Source organism: Gadus morhua, chromosome 8 (assembly GCF_902167405.1).
Source record: "Gadus morhua chromosome 8, gadMor3.0, whole genome shotgun sequence".
Classification (NCBI taxonomy): Eukaryota; Metazoa; Chordata; class Actinopteri; order Gadiformes; family Gadidae; genus Gadus; species Gadus morhua.
Window position 1 is genome coordinate 4890801 of NC_044055.1, and position 18792 is coordinate 4909592.

At 44.6% G+C, this 18792-nt stretch overlaps 2 protein-coding genes across 2 annotated transcripts in view; both read left to right on the forward strand.

The window, feature by feature from the left end:
• Positions 1 to 2304: 2304 nt before the first annotated feature.
• On the forward strand, positions 2305 to 7531 carry cldn15la (claudin 15-like a). Its single transcript, XM_030364697.1, has 5 exons — positions 2305 to 2744; positions 4706 to 4870; positions 5924 to 6005; positions 6432 to 6545; positions 7273 to 7531. Exons 1-5 carry the CDS (start codon positions 2528 to 2530, stop codon positions 7343 to 7345), a joined length of 651 nt encoding a protein of 216 aa, XP_030220557.1. The 5' UTR covers positions 2305 to 2527; the 3' UTR covers positions 7346 to 7531.
• Positions 7532 to 9133: 1602 nt separating this feature from the next.
• Positions 9134 to 18792, forward strand: part of saga (S-antigen; retina and pineal gland (arrestin) a) — a 12431-nt gene continuing 2772 nt past the window's right edge. The window contains exons 1-13 of the mRNA XM_030364696.1: positions 9134 to 9269; positions 10127 to 10195; positions 11579 to 11639; positions 11995 to 12039; positions 12451 to 12650; positions 12770 to 12829; positions 13069 to 13136; positions 14112 to 14247; positions 15337 to 15421; positions 15704 to 15776; positions 15946 to 16083; positions 17196 to 17273; positions 18186 to 18200. Coding sequence (XP_030220556.1) covers positions 10148 to 10195; positions 11579 to 11639; positions 11995 to 12039; positions 12451 to 12650; positions 12770 to 12829; positions 13069 to 13136; positions 14112 to 14247; positions 15337 to 15421; positions 15704 to 15776; positions 15946 to 16083; positions 17196 to 17273; positions 18186 to 18200 — 1007 coding nt within the window. The 5' untranslated portion in view covers positions 9134 to 9269; positions 10127 to 10147. The remainder of the gene's footprint in view (positions 9270 to 10126; positions 10196 to 11578; positions 11640 to 11994; positions 12040 to 12450; positions 12651 to 12769; positions 12830 to 13068; positions 13137 to 14111; positions 14248 to 15336; positions 15422 to 15703; positions 15777 to 15945; positions 16084 to 17195; positions 17274 to 18185; positions 18201 to 18792) is intronic.

The following is an 18792-nucleotide window of genomic DNA, read 5'->3' on the forward strand; positions in this document are numbered from 1 at the left end:
TAAGCCGGTCGAGCCGGTCGGATGTGCTCTCGTGCGGTGAGCTCCTGGAATTTAAATTACATATTTGAAATCGTATCATTGGCCAATGTTTGGTTAGATATGCCATTATGCCATTTGTCATAGGGTACGCCCATATAAATACAGAGTTGCTGTTGTCATCGATCGCCATTGATCCGCTGCTAAGTTTATCCTATACACTCGTTCTAGACCTAATATTTATATTGCGTGTGTGTGTGTGTGTGTGTGTGTGTGTGTGTGTGTGTGTGTGTGTGTGTGTGTGTGTGTGTGTGTGTGTGTGTGTGTGTGTGTGTGTGTGTGTGTGTGTGCGTGTGTGTGTGTGGATAGGAAGCATCTTTTTATTTGATGTAAACCCACTTATAGCTCTTTTTTATTTATTTCTATAAAACATTTAAACGTATAGTTAATACAGAAAGTGTCACCTAAAATTTGAATTCGTGAGTAAGATAAACATTGCCACTCGAGACAAAACTGATGATGTCTGTTAAGCTAAGCTAATAGTGTGTGTGTGTGTGTGTGTGTGTGTGTGTGTGTGTGTGTGTGTGTGTGTGTGTGTGTGTGTGTGTGTGTGTGTGTGTGTGTGTGTGTGTGTGTGTGTGTGTGTGTGTGTGCTATAAATAATAGCGATAACGGCGGTCCTCACAGGAATAATGATTGACAGACACATCCTTAACGGACTGGATGATCAAATAATTTAAAGATTATGCAAAGAAAGGATGGACTTAATAGCTGGACACACAGACAAATAGACAGCCGTTAACTTGTGTTACCCTGTGTGAATTTATTTTCTGTTTCGTAAAATATTGTATTGTATTGTATTGTGTTGAACTGTCACAGTGTATTGTTCGTCAAAGTGATTTCCCTTAAAACCAAACTTGATCAGTGATCTATTGAAGGCTTATTAATTGGAATATTATTTAACGTAAATATGAAGGTAGACTAGGTCTGCGTGTCCACCTTCTTTTTAAATACGTAAGTTTTCAACTTTACAGAGTGAAAGAGAGAAAATGGACTTTGGACAATGATATTCTACTCATTAACTTATCGGCTGCCATAAAACACGACAAAAAGCCATAAACCTCAGGCCTGCTCTTTGTGTTTTCAGCTCCAAACGTTGTACCCCGAGACGCTGAGAAACAGGAAGACTCCTGAAACTCAGGGACAGGAACTGGTTTGGCTGAGAGGAAGTGAGGTTCTGCAGGTCAATGTCTCTCATCCCTCATCATCGTTCACACTTTTTAAAAGTCTCTCAAAATGTAAATTTCATCAGAATTTCATCAAAAATCATCACTTTGCCGTTGACGACTTCTGCCCGTTTTCCTCTCATGCGCGCTTGAAAACACATGAACGTGTGTCCAGTGTTGGGTTCATTTGGACAGAATGTGTTCTCCCCCCCTGCGGTGTGCTGCTGGTCCAGAACCAGAACTCCCGGGCCGCTGCAGGCCTGCGGCATGAACCCCCATAGGGTTAGACTCCTAGCTAGGTCTGGATGCAGAGTAGAGGAGAGTAGGGTTCCGATACCGATACCAGAATCGGAAATCCCTCCGATGCTGCCTAAATTGCAGTAGCCTATCGGGTATCGGCATCACAACCACTACAGTGTTATGCTGCGTTCGTTAATGGTAGGAGGTCGAAAGTCAGATAAATACTCCAGTTCAGGAGTCTGAATCGGTATTGGGTGGGAAAAAATGGTATTGGACCATCTCTAATGTAGAGCGTATGGGCAGAAATCCTGGAGATACACGGAGGGCGATGAAAGGCGGTTGTATTCAATTTGTAAAGGGAATGGCACCCCAAAACCTGGCCGTGGTCGCGGCCAGCCCGTTTCCCCGGGCGAGATAAGGGGCGTACCTTCGCGCTCGGCTTCTTCGAAGTACTTCAAGTGCTACGCTTTCAAATGGCAGGAAGCACCGCTCCACACGAGAAAACGTACACCTGCGCACGCACGCACGTATGGACACACACACGCACACACATACACATATACACACGCACGCACACACACACAAACACACACACACACAAACACACACAGTATGTCTCTGAAACAGTTGAGGTCTGAGAGTCAACGGCAAATGATACCTGACGGTCAATACCGAGGTGAGGTTAGGACTCATCATCATCATCATCATCGTCATCAGCCTTGTCATGAGCTCATGGTAGTCGTGATCAATGATGGGAAGGTTGGGGGAGAGGACGGTAAGGCCCTAGAAGGAGTAGCCCCTGTGTGTTTATGGCCCCTGGCCGGGTCTGAAGTCCACTCGGCGTGACTGCCGCTATAAAAGACGTTGGCGAGGGCTAAGCGATACTCTCCTGGCCCAACTGACACCCCGCCACACCCTAACCCTCCACCTCCGCACGCCGCTACACCCGCCTACACCTGGACCTTTGGAACCCTATTATCTGAGAACGCTCGTCTCCCTCGTGGCCACTCGCTCTCGACTCGCCTTACCGCCCGTTTGACTCCCGTTTGATCCGCTAGCGTCTGTCTCTGAGCCCTGCGTCCGCGATGTCCACCGCCGTGGAGGCCGTCGGCTTCGTGCTGTGCATCATCAGCTGGCTGATCACCGGCACCGCGCTGGGCAACGACTACTGGAAGGTGTCCACCGTGGCCGGCAACATCATCACCTCGGTGCGACAGTACGAGAACCTCTGGCACTCGTGTACCGAGACCAGCACGGGTATCGCCCAGTGCCAAGACTTTGAGTCCCTTCTGGGCCTCCCAGGTAGGAGCCCGCCTGAGGCCGCTGTATTCCTGTCAGTATAAGGGCTACTAAAGTATTTATACGAGGGCTATTGAAAGCATGTACTTGTTCAGAATACTGTACTAAAATAACTATTTTTGTTTTAAGTGTGTGAAAAAGGTTAAGTTGATTTTAAGTTGAACAAAAGTCACTTATATTGAACTTAAATTTAAAATCAACTTAACCTTTTTCATACACTTAAAACAAAAATAGTTCTTTGAATACAGCATTTTAAACAAATTTATTATCAACTGGTGAAAAGATTTGAATGATACCATTAACAAAATGGCTGCTGAGGTTGACTACATAAAAAATGCATTAGTCGAAGTGGTTCAAAAGAACATCTGTCCGTCATATTTTATTTAAGTGCAATAATTCAAGAAATAATCAACTGAGTCGAAATTCTACCAGAATTGACTGTGTTGAAATAGGGTCAGTATGTCAGGATTCCGTATTTTTCTTATGGTGCGAACATTTATTGCCACGTTTTACCGCCAATAAAACCAATCGTCTATCTGTCCAAATCAGTACAGTAAACTCTCAGGATATATCCTTAACATAAATTCTCAAACCGATTTATGATACACAGAAGTTGACCTCATCATCAAAAAGCAGAGTTATAATTTCTTGAAGAATCCATTTTTAGCGTCGTCTTCAACAGCAAAATGGAGGGAAACGCCCAAACAGATGGACAGCTTTTCGTTCGTGTAGAGTGTTCTAGGGTTGCAAAAACAGTCACACATTCATAACAAGCATTTTAATATACAGTCCTCAAAATGGGACATAATGTCTTCTAATTTGACAAAGTAAAATACTTAGTTTTGAGGGTTTTTATCGATTTAATTGTTTCCAATGTAACTAATTTTAGTTCTCATTTTAGAATCTATAATATCTTATCTTAAAAGGTGTGTTTGATAACGATGCAACTCAACTGGTGAAGTGAAGGTTAAATAAATCAATCAGAAATAATTATCCAACCAAACAAACTATTCCTTTAACTTCCATCGCATTTTGTATTTCTAAACATATTCTTCAACCGTTCCATTTCATGTACAATAATCAATCAATAACTCAATAGACCTCATTCACCAAGCAGCCATCTTGGTAATTTGGGCGGGGAAATCTTCTAGAAACTTTCGGGATATCATGACGACTCAAAAGAAATGTGTCCTAAATTCAACTTCGGTGGTGAAATGGAATTCAGAATAATGCGTATCAGTTGTCATGGTCTCTGAAGATTAAAGAACAGCTTCCAATATGTCTGTTAGGCGTATAAGGTCTGTTGCATCTCGTCCGTAATAACCACAGGGGACATTTTCAGGTAGTCCTGGCACAGCCTGACTCTGATGTCATAAAAGCTCAACCAAGACTTGACATATCCGTCTCTCACGTCACACTACCTAGAAAGAGTCAGGACACATTCTGGTCTCTGCCCACGACACACACCCGATAGAGACAATAGTGGGAGTGTGAAACCTGTATGATAGACGGATCAGCCTACCAGCCTACACAGTGCACTGCGCTAACTGGATGCTAATGGCTATACAACATCACCCCTTGTGGTGGCAAGCTAGGCGACCCCTTAGGTGTCATGATTGGAAGAGGAAGAGATTTGAATATGCGGGAGATACCATGTGGGCAGTACGTAATGTGCGTGTGTGTGTGTGTGTGTGTGCTGCTGTGTGCGCGTGTGTATCTGTGTGTGTCTGTGTGTGTGTGTGTGTGTGTGTCTGTGTGGTGCGTGTTTGTTTTTATGTGTCTTTGTCTGTGTGTGTGTGCGTGTTTGTGCAAGTGCGTGTGTGTGTGCGTGTGTGTACGGTGTGTCTTTGCATGTGTCTTTGTGTGTGTGTGTGTGTGTGTGTGTGTGTGTGCGTGTGCTTGTGTGCATGCTTGTGTGTGTGTGTGTGTGTGTGTGTGTGTGTGGCGCGTGTGTGTGTGTGCAGGCTACGTGCAGGCCTGTCGCGGCCTGATGATCGTGGCTCTGCTGATGGGGCTCGCCTGCCTGGTGATCGCCCTGCTGGGCGTCAAGTGCATCAAGATAGGCTCCGCCTCCGAGTCGTCCAAGGCCAAGTTGGTCATCGCCGGGGGCATCGTGTCTGCTCTGGCTGGTAGGTCCTCCGTAAGACACATCTGGACATGTATATAACACTGTATACAACACTGTATACAACAATGTATACAAGACTGTAAACCACACTGTAAACCAAACTGTACCACACTGTATACAACACTGTATACAACACTGTATACTACACAGTATACCCCACTGTAAACCACACTGTAAACCACACTGTAACCACACTGTAAACCACACTGTAAACCACACTGTAACCACACTGTAACCACACTGTAAACCCCCCGTTAAACCACACTGTAAACCACACTGTAAACCACACTGTAACCACACTGTAAACCACACTGTAAACCACACTGTAACCACACTGTTAACCACACTGTAACCACACTGTAACCACACTGTAAACCACACTGTAAACCACACTGTAACAAGATTGTAAACCACACTGTAAACCACAATATACCACACTTTATACAACACTGTATATATTATAGTATACCCCACTGTATACCCCACTGTATGCAAAACTGGATACCACACTATATGCTACAATACAACATTATATTCACAGTGATGGTGGGAATGAGTCAGCCTACCAGTGGTTCATTCCACTGTGTAGTGGTTCAGTCCACTGTGTAGTGGTTCAGTCCACTGTGTAGTGGTTCATTCCACTGTGCAGTGGTTCAGTCCACTGTGCAGTCTGGTAAACGGATCGATCCATTCCATCATACACCCGGGTGAATTTCACTGTAAGGTAGCGTAATAGGTGGTAAAAATAGACCGGCCTCTTAAAGCCGACCTCGGATGATATGGACGTCTGTTCGACATTCAGTTAGCTATGCTAATGTAATCAGTTGGGCAAATTGACTCATTGTTGCGAATTGACTCATTGTTGCTAATAGATTTGTCCATTACCAACAGCAAATGTTTTAATTCTTTAATTGTTTTGTTTATTTTCCACAGTGAATTTGACAAATTCGTAGAGTATTGTACTTATTGTTTTGTTCATTTGCCGCAGTAAATTGAGGCTAATTGATTTGTTCGTTAGCATCAGTGAGTCCTAATGTATGACTGCTCTGTGCAGGTGTGTGCACCTTGGTATCGGTGTCTTGGTACGCCAACATGATCGTGGAGGACTTCTATGACCCCTTCACCGGGGGAATCAAGTGAGTTCCCCGGAAGACCTCAACCACTGCTTCCTGATCAAAATATTTTAGAGGGCTCATATCATGCCACCAGGTGTGGGTGTGATTAGCTGGTACAAGCCGTTTAGCATAGGGTGGGAATGATTTTCATAGTGACATCACAAGTGGGCGTGTCCACCTGCTGTGTGTGTTGGATAGATCAGCCCACCTGCCTACCCAGTGGACAGTAGCAAACGTTGCTCATCCGTCCTTCATATATCTGGGTTGACACACCCACTTGTGATTTCACTTTGAAAATCATTCCTTCCCTGTGCCAAACGGCTTGTCTCAGCTAATAACATCACCACCTGGGGGCATGGCATGAGCCCTTTAATGTATATTATAGCATGTATTTTGTAAAATGTACAAAAATGTTATAGTCAAGTGTCAATGCTCCGATGTGTGCAGGTTTGAGCTGGGGGCTGGGCTTTATATGGGCTGGGCTGGGGCCTTCCTGGCCATCCTGGGAGGAGGCATGCTCTGCTGCGCCTGCAAGAGGGTGACCCCTGCTGGTAGCACAGGGTAAGTGCACCACGGTTTCACATGGGTTAAAGGAACAGATCCAATAACAGACGAGCAGTTAGTACTGTGGCACTGACATAGTACCATAGTAATACCAAAGTACCTTATTATTAACATAGTGCCACAGTACTACCATAGTGCCACATTATTAACATAGTACCATAGTAATACCATAGTACTTCAGTACTTGCATAATACCATTGTAATACCATAGTACCTTATTATTAACATAGTACCACATTATTAACATAGTACCACAGTACTACCATAGTACCTCAGTACTGACATAGTACCATAGTAATACCATAGTACCTTATTATTATCATAGTACCACATTATTAACATAGTACCAGAGTACTGACATTGTACCGCAGTACTACCATAGTACCTCAGTACTGACATAGTACCATAGTAATACCATAGTACCTTATTATTAACATAGTACCACAGTACTACCATAGTGCCACATTATTAACATAATACCATAGTAATAACATAGTACCGCGGTACTTACATAGTACCACATTATTATCATAGTACCACATTATTAACATAGTACCACAGTACTGTCATTGTACCGCAGTACTACCGTAGTACCACAGTACTTACATAGTACGACAGTATTAACAAAGTAGCGCAGTACTAGCATAGAACCTTATTTTCAACATAGCCCCAAATTTGTGTTCAGTCCTCTGGACCCGTTCTAACGATGTGATTGGTCTTCCAGGGGTTACCGTGGCGCCCAGCCTAAGAAGATCTTCACACCCAAATCTGAATCGAAATCGAAGGAGTACGTCTAGAAGAGGAGCCTCCTACTCCCCCTGATCCTCCTCCCCCCCCCTCCTCCTCCTCCCCCTGACCCTCCTCCCCTTCTCCTACTCCCCCTGATCCTCCTCCTCCTCCCCCTGATCCTCCTCCTGCTCCTCCCCCTCTGCTCCTCCTCCTCTTCCTGCTCCTCTCCTCCTCCTCCTCCTCCCCCTGCTCCCCTCCTCCTCTTCCTCCTCCTCCTCCTCCTCCCCCCCTCCATCTCCAGCACCTCCCCCCTCCTCTTCCTCCTCCTCCCCCTTCTATTCCTCCTCCCACCCCTCTTCCTCCTCCTCCTTCTCCTCCTCCTATTCTTCCTCCTCTTCCTGCTCCTCCTCCTCTTCCTCCTCCCCCTTCTACTCCTCCTCCCCCCTCCTCCTCCGCCCCCTCTTGCTCCTCCTTCTCCTCCTCCTCTTCTTCCTCCTCCTGCTCCTCCTCCTCTTCCTCCTCCCCCTTCTACTCCTCCTCCCCCCTCCTCCTCCGCCCCCTCTTGCTCCTCCTCCTCCTCCTCCTCTTCTTCCTCCTCCTGCTCCTCCTCCTCTTCCTCCTCCCCCTTCTACTCCTCCTCCCCCCTCCTCCTCCGCCCCCTCTTGCTCCTCCTCCTCCTCCTCCTCTTCTTCCTCCTCCTCCTGCTCCTCCTCCTCTTCCTCCTCTTCCTCCTGCTCCTCTCCCTCTGTCTGGATGTTGGTGCTGCGTTTCTGTCCAGGATGTTTTGTTTTTGTTTACTTTTTAAGGCTAAGAAAAAAATCAGTGAAATGTAATTATTTTGACGAAATTAAGATGTGATGATTATAAATAAAGTTTTTATTAAATTGTAACATTGTTGGAGATTTTTCTTTGTGTGTGTAATAATGATAAAAGCATGAAGCTTGCTGTTTAGTCTGTGTGTGTGTGTGTGTGTGTGTGTGTGTGTGTGTGTGTGTGTGTGTGTGTGTGTGTGTGTGTGTGTGTGTGTGTGTGTGTGTGTGTTCGTGTACGTGTATGCGTGTATGTGTGGGTGTGTGTGTGCGTGTGTGTATGTGTGTGTGTGACGTGTAATAATGATAAAAGCATAAAGTTGGCTTTTAAATCTCATTGTGTGTGCGCGTGTGTATGTAATAATGATAAAAGCATGGAGCCGGGTTATTTAATCTCAGGGTGTGTGTGTGTGTGTGTGTGTGTGTGTGTGTGTGTGTGTGTGTGTGTGTGTGTGTGTGTGTGTGCAACAATCTCAATTCGTGCTGACCGGCAGAACAGAGGATTACAGATTACAACCTCTATTTCGAGCTACCTGACACATCAAATACACAACCTTCACTACCCACTCCACACACTGAGCACTACAAACACCCTCCTGCTGGGTCTCCCCCTATCATCCCTCTGAACCCTCCATATTGTAGCTGGATAGCTAACCTGTTAGCCTGCTTCCTCCCATGCTACATATCGTCAGTCGGACCTACAACGCACAAACGCTACTGAACCTCCCTACGTGGGCGTTCATGTGTTCATATTTAAGTGTGTGTGTGTGTGTGTGCGTTTTTTGCATGATTGTGCACAAGCGTGTGTTTACGTGGGTGTGTCCGTGTGCGTGTCTGCGTGTGTTTGTCTGTATGTGTGTGTGTGTGTTTGTGTGCGCTTGTGTGTTTAGCTAGGTGTGTGTGTGTGTGTGTGTGTGTGTGTGTGTGTGTGTGTGTGTGTGTGTGTGTGTGTGTGTGTGTGTGTGTTTATGTGATATGCTGACCTAGTGGAAGTTTCACCAATCCGCTCAGACAAGGATTGTTTTATCACAGGGAGACTATGCCAGAGTCTGTGGGCGTGTCCCGGGATGTCCCGCCCACCTCGTCTGACTGGACGGCTGGCTGAGGTAACAAGTAAAAGACAGAAGATGGTCCTTATAGCATCTCCAGTCTGATTCAACCCTGCAACGATTTCATCACACAGGTCAGAGTTTGTATGTGTGTGTGTGTGTGTGTGTGTGTGTGTGTGTGTGTGTGTGTGTGTGTGTGTGTGTGTGTGTGTGTGTGTGTGTGTGTGTGTGTCTTTGTGTGTGTATCTTTTTCAAGGGTCCCAAACTTCTTAATGAAGTTACTTCTTATTGACCTGTCTCTGTACTGTCAAACCCCTAACAGCTCCTTAAAGACCTGTCTCTGTACTGTCTAACCCCTGCCTGCTCCTTAATGACCTGTCTCTGCACTGTCTAACCCCTTCCTGCTCCTTAATGACCTCTAACCCCTACCTAATCCTTAATATCCTGTCTCTGTACTGTCTAACCCCTACCTGCTCCTTAATGACCTGTCTCTGTACTGTCTAACCCCTACCTGCTCCTTAATGACCTGTCTCTGTACTGTCTAACCCCTACCTGCTCCTTACTGACCTGTCTCTGTACTGTCTAACCCCTACCTGCTCCTTAATGACCTGTCTCTGTACTGTCTAACCCCTACCTGCTCCTTAATGACTTGTCTCTGTACTGTCTAACCCCTACCTGCTCCTTAATGACCTGTCTCTGTACTGTCTAACCCCTACCTGCTCCTTAGTGACCTGTCTCTGTACTGTCTAACCCCTACCTGCCCCTTGACTCTGTAAGTCTCTGTGAAATGCAGTGGAATAATGCTTCTGCTGAATGAATACGATAAGATAAGGAGGTAAAGTGTCCTCATCTGAAAGTTGGACTGGTGGATGTGCATGTGGATTCTGTTTCGAATGTGTTGCAACGCGTCTACATCAGATATCTGCGTGGTACGGCGTCCGCCACTCATTCACCACGATAGGTTAACATCAGGGTGTCCTGTCGTCCTCAGACTGTAACTCCCACTCTCAGCATGAGCACCAGGAGCGTCATCTTCAAGAAAATCACCACCGACAAATCGGTAAGCTGGTGTGACACTTCTGAAGGTTCACAAAGGCTCTGGCACTAGACACACGGACCAGGTACTAACCAGACCCTAACCAGACACTAACCAGACACTTACAAGACATTAAACAGACACTAACCAGACACTAACAAGACACTAATCAGATACTAACCAGAACCACTAACCAGACCTACTAGCCAAACACACTAACTAGAGGGGTCGGCAACCCTAGGCACGCGTGCCACCACTGGCACGGGGCAGCATAATCATTGGCACTCTTAAAATAAAATAAAAAAATATATATATATATATTTTTTATTTTTTATTATTATTATTATTTAAAAAAAATCACAGCACAATGCGGCAGCACGATCATTACTACCGATTTTCTTTTTGCACTTTATTCTGTTTCGGGCATTTCCTCCCTGTGCAAATATGTTTAAATTAGTTACAGAAAGCAGTGTTCTGAAATGGGATCAATTAATAGTTTTTAAACCTATGTTATGAGTAATAGAGAAGAAAATATTAAAAAAAATTCGCCTTCACATGGTTTTGCAAAGCTGTACATGTCTTAAAGATATCGATGTGGATGGTTCCAACATTCTCATATATTCTCGTTTTTTACATATCTCACAGTGCAAATATGTTTTTGAATGAGTTTCTGAATATTGTGTTTTAAGATTGGACACATGCAATTATAATTTATAAGCCCATGTTGCAAATATAACATCCAAAAACACATTTAAAATGTTGATGCATGATAATGGACAATTTGGAAATAATACAATTCCACGTCTTCTGGAAAAAATTTTGGTCGCTATGTCTTAATTCAGCTTAATTTTTTATATATTGTTGCTTAAGGCACACTCATTAACGAGAAAATGTCAAACTGGCACTGCATGTTGAAAAGGTTGCTGACCCCTAGACACACTAAACAGAAAAAATAACCAGACACACTAACCAAGTGCTAACCAGACTATAACCAGGCTGTAACCAGACTTTACCCGAGAATAACAGACTAACCAGACCATAACAGACTATAACGACCATAGCCCGACTACAGGGGAGGTAAGCCTGTGTATGAGTAGTAAACAATAAGAGACTCCACAACACATTTGACCGTGAGGGCCAGACTAGCGCAGCATTATAACAGATTACAGATGAGATGAGCATTAGCTCAATGAGGTGTTTGTGTTTTCGTGCATGCGTGAGTCTCTGTGTGTGTGTGTGTGTGTGTGTGTGTGTGTGTGTGTGTGTGTGTGTGTGTGTGTGTGTGTGTGTGTGTGTGTGTATGTGTGTGTGTGTGTGTGTGTGTGTGTGTGTGTGTGTGTGTGTGTGTGTGTGTGTGTGTGTGGTCACATGTGTCGCTGTGTGTTTTATGTTTGTGTGTGTTTTCAGGTTAGTGTTTACATGGGTAAAAGGGATTTTGTGGACAATGTGAACTCAGTTGAACCAGTTGGTGAGTTCTACTTCCTGTTTATTCACCAGCTGTTAATCCGCAGTGCACCCAATACCAAATAGTAATACATTCATTATTTTATGTGTAAATATGTATATATATTTATATATATGTAAAATAAGTACGATGTACATCTACTTAATACTACTTATTTAGCATATATACATATGCTAAATAAGTAGTATATAAATACCACTTATTTAGTATTGTTCTTTCTTTGTTTACTATAATTTAGTATTGGTGTCAAGATATTTAGTAGTGGTGTTTATTTATATTGTGAAACTATTAATAGTATTTGTCTACCTGCATTTAATAATTCACGCTTCTGCTCATCCGTCCCGCCCCTGACCCCCAGACGGTGTCCTCCTCATCGACCCAGGGGCCCTGGATGGCAGGAAAGGTATACCCAAATGATCTCCTAAAATAGTGCACATTTCTGGTGTGATCAAGAAATCACTCTTGCCATCCAGCATAATATTCAAATTCAGCATTTTAATAAAAATGAATTGCAATGTGCTTTATTCGATCCAGATTAGAAAGTAGACTGCTAGTGTCATTCCAAATGACACCTACATGCCAGTTAGTACCGTGTTAGACTTTGTTGCTAGCATGAGGCTAGCAGTTTCAAGCTATGGTGTGCTATTATTAATGCAGTCGTATTTATAAAAGGAGCTCTTCTTGACCTCAATCACAATCAGCTATTAAAAACAGGGGTCACAAGACCCCATTTTTCTGTAGCACATGTTTAAGATAACCCCGGAACTCTGTCCACATTTTGGATAAAAACGAATGCCTCTTTGGCCCCCTCTAGCGTTTGTCACACTGTCCTGCACCTTTCGCTACGGCCGAGACGATATGGACGTGATGGGCATCGTGTTCAGGAGGGAGATTTATGTGTCCACCCGCCAGGTGTACCCCCCTCTCCTGGACCGCGAGCAGGCGGTTCACACCAAGATCCAGGGGAAACTGCTGCGCAAGCTGGGTGACAACGCCTACCCCTTCTTCTTCGAGGTAAGATACAACCAACTTATCTCTCCAGAGGAGAAAGTCCCATGACCCTGTATGAATCTCAGGTTGGCTGGAATGACATTTAACACTTTCTAACCCTAACCACTATCTACTTCCTACAGTTTCCTGATAACCTGCCTTGCTCAGTGGGTTTACAGCCGGGACCCAATGACTCTGGCAAGGTAAATCACAAACAAGGGATTCAGGCTACACATCTTCTACTGCTCTGGATTGGAAGTTGTGCCATTGACATCATGAGCTAGGATGAATCAACCAAAGGTGTCAACAATCCAACGTCTCCATGATTTGTCTCGGGAAACAGTGTTAATCTTGCCGGGTGGAATTTTTCAACAACACATGTATGAAGCAGTGCTCTTTTGGGTAAGCTGTCCCTTTAAGGCAACGTCTTCTCACTTTGCAGCAATGTGCGGTGGAGTTTGAGATCAAGGCTTTCAGCGCTGAGAGCCAGGATGCAAAGATTCGCAAAAGGTGAGAGACTGGAACCGACATTCAGATTCTTACACGAAGACATTGACAGGGTTTGTCTACATTAAACTGTAGACAAACCCATACCTGAATTCATTGTCAGATCATTTGTATGAGAAGGCCTGCTAAATAGTGAGCCTGATTGACAGTGCTGTTCTCCGCCGCTCCCCTGATGATGCTAAATAGTGAGCCTGAGGGATAGTGCTGTTCTCCACCACTACCCTGATGATGCTAAATAGTGAGCGTGATTGACGGTGCTGTTCTTCGCCACTCCCCTGATGATGCTAAATAGTGAGCCTGAGTGATAGTGCTGTTCTCCACCGCTCTGATGATGATACTAAATAGTGAGCGGGACTGAGACCCGACACTATGCAGACACTAACCAGACACTAACCAGACACTAACCAGACACTTACCAGACACTAACCAGACACTAGCAAGAAACTAACAAGACACTAACCAGACACACTAACCCGACACTAACCAGACACACTAACCAGACATACTAACCAGACACTAACCAGAAACACTGATCAGACACTAACCAGACACTAACCAGAACCTCTAACCAGACCCACTAGCCAAACACACTAACCAGACACACTAACCAGAACCACTACCCAGACACACTAACCAAGTGCTAACCAGACTATAACCAGGCTGTAACCAAACTTTACCCGAGAATACCCGAGAATATTCTGCACCACTCCCCTGTTGATGCTAAATAGTGAGCCTGTGTGACAGCGCTGTTTGTCCGCCGCTCCCCTGATGATGCTAAATAGTGAGCGTGAATGACTGTGCTGTTCTACGCCCTATGCTCTGATGATGCTAAATAGTGAGCGTGAGTGACGGCGCTGTTCTCCGCCCAATGCTCTGATGATGCTAAATAGTGAGCCTGTGTGACAGCGCTGTTTGTCCGCCGCTCCCCTGACGATGCTAAATAGTGAGCCTGAGTGACGGCGCTCTTCCTCACCCCAGGAGCGCCGTGAAGCTGATGCTCCGGAAGGTTCAGTACGCTCCCGAGACGGACGAGCCGGTCGAGCCGGTGACGAGGAGCCGGGACTTTGTGACGGCCGACAAACCGCTGCACCTGGAGGTCACTCTGGAGAAGGATGTGAGTGGGGCGGGGACTCTCAAAGTTTGGACAGCTGAGGGCCAATTTAGGAACCCGTAATTTGACTGAGGGCCACCAAAGAAAAAAAAATCAGGCGGGAAACGCCGTCAGCATCCCAGTGGTGAAAAAGAACATTGCACCGTGGACCTCTGGGAGTGAGGTCAAGTGAGGTCCAAATCAGGAAACTGAGGTTCATCCTCTCAAAGTAATGAACAGTCGGATTAAAACTAACAAATGTAACAGGATTTAATTGAAAGCTAGAGAGAGTCGACTTTTCTCTTTATATTTATTACTTTTTGTTTATTGATATGATAAAAAAAATAATAATAATGAAAATCACTTTTTTTTGAGAACCAATGAAGTCCCTCCCCTCCTACTTATTGAATGTTGTACATCCTGGCATTTGATGTACGCACTTTGTATGTCATACTTAGTTATAGTAGTTATAGTTTTGTTGTGTATGGGGAATGGGTTAACCTAGCGATTTCTAGTGCTTGGCACTTGGTTCTATGAACAGCCTTACTGTACCGACAGCAATATATTGTTGTTTTTCCTTCTTTTGACAAATGTACTTATTGTGAGTTGCTTTGGATAGAAGAGTCTGCTTAATGCCCTAAAGGTAAATGGAGCTGGGTTGTTCTGGGGCCGATCCGCAGCCTGTAGTCATCACAGACCAAGAGACCTTGGCCCTGACCTGCTGCCTTAGCGGCCTGCATTGGAACTCAAAGAATTCACTGAACTCCTAAATGGACTGCATTTATATAGCGCTTTTATCCAAAGCGCATTACAATAGTCCCTGACATTCATCCATTCATTCACACATTCGCACACCGACGGCGGAGTCAGCCCCGCAGGGCGACAGCCAGCTCGTCGGGAGCAGTTAGGGTGAGGTGTCTTGCTCAGGGACACCTCGTTGGTTCAGTTACCAGCCAACCCGCTCTGCCTCCTGAGCTACTGCCGCCCCCCCCCCCCCCCCCCTCCGTCTGCTCTGTGGTTTAAAACGTTCCTTTGTACGACGCGATATTGGTGATGGTTATGTTTGCGGGGGAACACCCTCACGCCTGACCTCCGACCCTCCCTCTGCTGTAGACCTTCTACCACGGCGAAGCCATCAACGTAAACGTGAGCGTGACCAACAACTCCAACAAAAACATCAAGAACATCATTGTCTCTGGTGAGGAACCCAAGAGGAGCTGCCTTTTGTTAAACAGCGTCCCAGGGGTAAAGGTTCTGGGTTGGATCCCCGATGTCCCTAGTCTACCGGTTGGCAGCCTTGAGTCAGATGCCGCCAGACTCACCCCTACCTAGTCCTTAAGTTAAGCTGAGATGTTTGTTATTATTCACAGACGAGCACTTAGAGAGGGGTAAGTCATTTTGCCTGACTAAATAGTCAATAGTCAATATTTATTTACATAATTTCACCTGTCTCCTCCCTTTTCCTCTCCTCTTCTCCCAGTGGACCAGGTTTCCACAGTGGTTTTATACTGCAATGACAGCTATGTCAAATCCGTGGCCACAAAGGATTCTGGGTAAAAGTCTTAACAATGATCAAGTCCTAATTAACTCATGAAGTTTGTATCGTTGTCATGGACCACATAGTGATATGTTCCTGTCTCAGTAATTTTAAAAGTTGGACAGTAAAGTTGATTGGAAGGAAAGCAGCCCTGTTTTTTAAATGCTTGTCTCCTATTGGCTCAGGGATGCAGTCTCCACTGGAGCAAGTCTCCAAAAGGTCTACACCCTCCTTCCCCTATTGGCCAACAACAAGGAGAGGCGGGGCATAGCGCTGGATGGCAAGCTGAAACATGAGGACACCAACCTGGCATCCTCAAGCCTGTGAGTTGCCAATCACAGACATCACGGTCGATCTCAGTCAGAGCCAATCACAGTGAAGAACAGAAGGACTTGTTTGGTTTTGCAAAAAAGGTTATTCTTTGGGTCATGTGGATGGGGTTATTTTGATGTGTTGTTGTGTTAATTGCAATTTGAAGGAATACACCAGCTGAAAATTATGGATGACATATAAATGAATTGTGACACACATGAGGTGAATCACGGGACATAGGCGCTTTCGCGTTCACGCAGGAAACATGGGCATCATGTGAAATTAAAGCATTCATGGTAGTTTAACAGGCAGATAGATCTGCTAAACCATGAAATCCTTGAAAAACCAACTTTGCCACGACCAGATCAAATATAAAAGACAAACAGTTACGATTGTGTTCAAAGTGAGTAGCTACACATTCTGTGTAATTTAATCAAGCTCCTAGTTTCTCAGAAACACCTGACCGGAGTGAGGATAAGTTATGAATCAAAAACACCTAACCAGAGTGAAGATTAGATATGAATCAAATGAGGTTTGAGGCAGTATTGTAAAACGCATTGAGTAGACACTGGTTAGAATAAATGCAGTCCATTCCTCGTCTTGCATAATTACTAGGGCTGTCAAACTATTCATTTGTTTAATAGTGATTAATCGCATAGTATTGGTGAACTTAATTCGCAAATAATCACACTTTTAAAATTATATTGTAAATCCAGTCCACTTGAATTAAATGAGATTATCAAAAGGAAAGACACATTGTCATTCATACTAAATAATTTTTTTGTTCAAACTAGCCAAGTGATCTTGAGTTTTATTGAACCACTCAGTGTGGGTTGAATATGAAATTTACGGAACACCACCGATTTGGGAATTGTAAGCATTCAGTTATTTAGTACATTTGTAAACCAACAGTTACTAGGCGTAGTTCAATTAAAATAAGTAGCATCACAGATTTGGGAATTGTTATTTTATTCGCGTTAAAATAAGATTGCGTTGAGGCGTTATTAACACGCTAATTTGCACGCTAGTTTGATGCTGCGACTGACTCAGGTCGGGCATGTCCGAGCTCTGAAATGATTCCCGAATAAAGCTATATGTAATGTTGTCGTGTTCTGCATCTCAGCATCAAAGAAGGTGTTCTGAAGGAGGTGATGGGGATCCTGGTCACGTACAGAGTCATGGTGAAGCTGATCATCGGCGGGTGAGTGGAGTGGGGTGGAGTAATACATGTGGCGTGTTCCAATATCCATACTTCCCAATGCTTACTGTACTTAGTTTGAGTACGTACAGCGTTCCAATTACGATCGGGGCGAAAAGAACTGAAAGGACCCGGATGGTGCTTTCAGAACAGTCAAAACGCTGAGTGTGGATCGGTGGACACTTTTCGCACTCAACGGCAACCATCTTGGCTACGTAGCGGAAGAGGCGGAGCTAGGCTGAGCCAGCAGCTCGGCTCGAAAAAAAATAGCCTGCATTGATGGAGTCATTTTGTAGCTTTTTAGCTTTTTAAAGCAGCTACGCGGGAAAGGGTTCACCCTTCACCATTTTTGGCGGGTGACGAGCCGCGGCAGCAGTCGTGATGGTAATTTCCGGTTAGTGCAGCACGGAGTATTCGTTTTTTGGAACAACACTGACATCTGGAAATCTGCGTGCTTAGTGGGTGCGGATAGTGTACTACGTTTAAGTGTACTCATGGAAGTATGGGTATCAGAACACAGCAATTGAGGGGATCACAAATCCACTCCCTCTGCTATTGGCGTTCAAACACTGGGGTGAAATGCATCGCTTTTCCCCATAGAGACGTTTAAAGAAAAGTACATCATAGGCTACGTTTTACTGCAAACGGAAGTCAGCATTTCTTTTTACTTGTTACTTTAACCATCTGAAATCGGTAGCCGATGTCATAGCTCACTTCAGAATTAGACTGCAGTATTTTATTTTAAAACACAGTCAATGGGAAACACAATGTGTTACTCGCTCAGCTTTGGAACAATACCGCTGGGTGGCGATGGTTTTACCCTTCCTCCTAATGCGCTTGAGCGGAAATATATCCATGCATCCTGTTTCAAATGGTTGCCTTTGCTTTACTTCAATCTTTGTTTTGTTGTTTCAGGCTGATGGGCTCCAGGTAAGGTCACTTCTTTGCTTATGTAACACCCAGATAGTAACCCAGATAGTTAGATAAACCATAGTTACCTGCACTGACTACCTGTGTGATGTCATCACCTGTACTCACTTTGTGTGATGTCATCATCTAGTCTTGTCATTTCCTGTTCTCACCTGTGCACTGTCATTACCTGTACACACCTGTGTGATGTCTTCACCAGTACTCACCTGGTGATGATATCATCTGTACTCACCTGTGCGATGTCATCACCTGGACTCACCTGTGTGATGTCTTCACCAGTACTCACCTGTGTGATGTCTTCACCAGTACTCACCTGGGGTCTCATTTATAAAACTGTGCGTAGGATCGTTACTAAAAATGTGCGTACGCCCAGAAGCCAAGTTTTGCGTGCGCCAAAAAATATTCAGATTTATAAAACACTGCGTACGCACACCTGTACGCAATCTTTGCTTTATAAATCACATACTGACAACAATTGTGCGCAGCTGAATCAGCTTCACGTTCCGCCCTCTACACGCCCCTTTTTAACCATAAATGGTCAATGCAAATGACCTCATGAATGCGATCTGCATATAAAACAGACTCAGATGCC